Source organism: Arachis hypogaea, chromosome 10 (genome assembly GCF_003086295.3).
Source record: "Arachis hypogaea cultivar Tifrunner chromosome 10, arahy.Tifrunner.gnm2.J5K5, whole genome shotgun sequence".
Taxonomy (NCBI): domain Eukaryota; kingdom Viridiplantae; phylum Streptophyta; class Magnoliopsida; order Fabales; family Fabaceae; genus Arachis; species Arachis hypogaea.
The window spans coordinates 32,458,066-32,460,854 of record NC_092045.1 but is presented as its reverse complement, the minus strand read 5'-3'; the positions used below and the strand labels follow the sequence as shown (position 1 = coordinate 32,460,854).

Sequence of the window (2,789 nt, the reverse complement as noted above, 5' to 3'; positions counted from 1 at the left end):
GCAAGAGGCCGCCGTTGACGGAACTGGGACCTCGGCCCAAGCTGCTCAGGTTGAGGTCAACAAAGCGGTTCATGTTTCCCCATTCCGCGAGGTGATTGGCACCGGGGGCTCAACGTCTAACCCGGATGCCGACGACGAGGTGGAAGAGGTCCCTAGCCTTAAGAGGAAGAGGAAAACGTCGTCCAGTCCTGAGGGGGTTCTTACTGTTATGGAGAGGAATTTTGACGCAGGGAACTTTATAGATTCCCAGCTGATTCCTGGTACCGAGGAGTACTTCCATGAGTCTTCCCTTGCCGGGCAGGCGAGGTGGATGTACCGTACCCTTTTACGTGGCGCCGTGATAGCCCGAAAGGCCGAGTTTGAGCTATCCGGGATGGAGTCCCTCTGTAGAAGGTTGGAATCTACTGGGAAGGCTAACAACGAGCTGAAGAGTGAAGTTGAGACTCTCCGGGAGCAGTTGACCCAATCAAATGAGAAACTTGACGCCGCCGAGAAGAAGGCTACTGCTGCCGAGAAGAAAGCCGCCACTGCTGAGAAGAAGTTAAAAGACTCGGATGCCACGGTTACTCGTCTTGTCGAACGTGAAATGACTTTGGAGAGCCAGGTCGGCGCGGCGCAGAAACGGGTGGCGGAGATAGAGAAGGAAAAGCAGGCCGCGGAGGTCGATTTGGCAACGTGGAAAACTAAGTACAAAGATGTCGTGAAGCAGGGGAAGGGTGCAATTTTGGCGACCGAGGAGGCTCTTAAAGCTCAGGTCAAAATCATTGCTCCCGAGTTTGACACGTCGGCGATTGGTGTTCTCAAAGTCATTCAGGACGGCAAAGTTGTCGACGTCCCCAAGAAATGAATCCTCTGTTTAAAACTTTTGTTTAGCCGTTTTATTTTGGCTTATGAATAATTTGACTTTAGCCGTTTTATTTTGGCTTATGAACAATTTGACTTTTTTAGTCATTTGCTCGTGTTATCGTTTCTATTAACCGTTCTTGGTTTATAGTCGTCATTAATAACCTTTCGCGTAGTCATTTGTTACAACGGCGATTGACGGGCTCCCGGGGTGATCAGTCCCGGGGTCGCGCGTCGTCGTTGGTCGTGACGGGATGGTTTATCTGAAAAATTGGGGGACAAGACAGAAGAGAAAGTTTGCTATGAAAAGTATATCTTATTCGGTAACCATATAAAGGACTCGTAGGTCGCTATGAAAAGTTCAAAGTTCAAATTCGCAAATTAACTACTTAGCTAGAATGGTCGGCTTGTCGAGCCGTCCTCTAGGAGTAGAATCTTCTTAGGTTGTCCGCGTTCCATGTTCTCGGGACTTCCTTGCCGTCGAGCCTTTCTAACTTGAAGGCACCTTTTTCCCATCACTTTTTTGACTCTGTAGGGGCCTTCCCAGTTTGCCGCTAGCTTGCCTGCTCCAGGGGTCGGTAGGCCGATATCGTTTCGCCTCAGGACGAGATCGTTCGGTTCGAATTCCCTCTTGAGCACTTTGGTGTTGTAGCGCAGAGCCATTCTTTGTTTTAGCGCTGTTTCTGTCAAATGGGCCATTTCCCTGGCTTCATCTATCAGGTCCTTTTCCACGGTTTCCTCTACTCCTTTCAAAAGTAACCGCGGGCTCGGTTCGCCGATCTCTACGGGTATTACCGCGTCCACCCCATACGTTAGCCGGAAAGGAGTTTCCTTAGTGGAGGATTGTTCAGTTGTTCGGTAGGACCAGAGAACCGATGCTAGTTCATCGGCCCAAGCACCCTTTTTGTTATCCAACCTCTTTTTCAGCCCTGAAAGGATAATCTTGTTGGCGGACTCCACTTGCCCGTTCGTTTGAGGGTGTTCTACCGAAGAGAACCTTTGTCTTATACCCAGGCCGTTAAGAAATTCCGTGAACTTTTTGTCAGTAAATTGGGTGCCGTTGTCTGAGATGACGACTTCCGGTATCCCAAATCGCGTTATCACCTGCCTCCACATGAATTTCCTGCAATTGGACGAGGATATGCTAGCTAGTGGTTCGGCCTCTATCCATTTGGTGTAGTAGTCAATTGCGACTATGAGGTACTTGACTTGTCCAGGGCCGACTGGGAAGGGCCCTAAGAGGTCGACTCCCCATTGAGAAAATGGCCGGGAGGTCGTTAACAAGCTTAACTCGGAGGCCGGTGCCCTGGCAAAGTTGGCGTTCTGTTGGCATTTTACTCATTTTTTGACAAACTCTTTGGAGTCTGCCATCATTGACGGCCAATAGTATCCAGCTCGGATTAATTTCCTCGCTAGGGCCTTGCCTCCGATGTGGTGCCCACAGCAGCCCTCATGGACTTCCCTGAGGACGTAGTCCGTCTGGTCGGGGTGTAGGCACTTCAGTAGGGGCTGGTTGAGCCCTTTCCTGAACAGCTGTCCTTGGATGACGGCGTATCTGGCCGCTTCCCTTCTCAATTTTGCCGCGTCCTTTTCGTCGTTAGGGAGTTTGTCGTGTTCTAGGAAGTTGGTGATGGGGTCTAGCCATGAAGAACCTAGGCTTATCATGTGCAATGTGATCGCTGGTTCTCTCGTCATGCCTTGGATGAGAGACCGGTTGCCTTCTCCCGGCTTCGTGCTGGCCAACTTTGATAGGAGGTCTGCCCGTGTGTTCCTTTCTCTAGGTACGTGGTGGATCGTGACCTCTTCAAACTTTTGGCTCAAGCTTTTAACTTTTTCCAAGTACTTTTGTAACAAAGGGTCTTTGGCTTGGTAGCTACCGTTCACTTGGGAGGTGACGACTTGGGAATCGCTGCATATTTCCAGTCTTCTTGCTCCGACTTCTGCTG

The 2,789-nt window shown here is 50.2% G+C and overlaps 1 protein-coding gene across 1 annotated transcript; it reads right to left on the bottom strand.

Annotated features, from left to right (window-relative positions):
* Positions 1 to 2,181: 2,181 nt before the first annotated feature.
* On the bottom strand, positions 2,182 to 2,538 carry LOC112717492 (uncharacterized). The gene has a single exon (XM_025769506.1). The coding sequence runs from the start codon at positions 2,536 to 2,538 to the stop codon at positions 2,182 to 2,184; it is 357 nt and encodes a 118-aa protein (XP_025625291.1).
* Between the last annotated feature and the right edge of the window lie 251 nt (positions 2,539 to 2,789).

Excerpts from the sequence above, each read along its gene's own strand:
- LOC112717492 (XM_025769506.1), bottom strand. The coding sequence starts at position 2,538 with ATGACGAGAGAACCAGCGATCACATTGCACATGATAAGCCTAGGTTCT.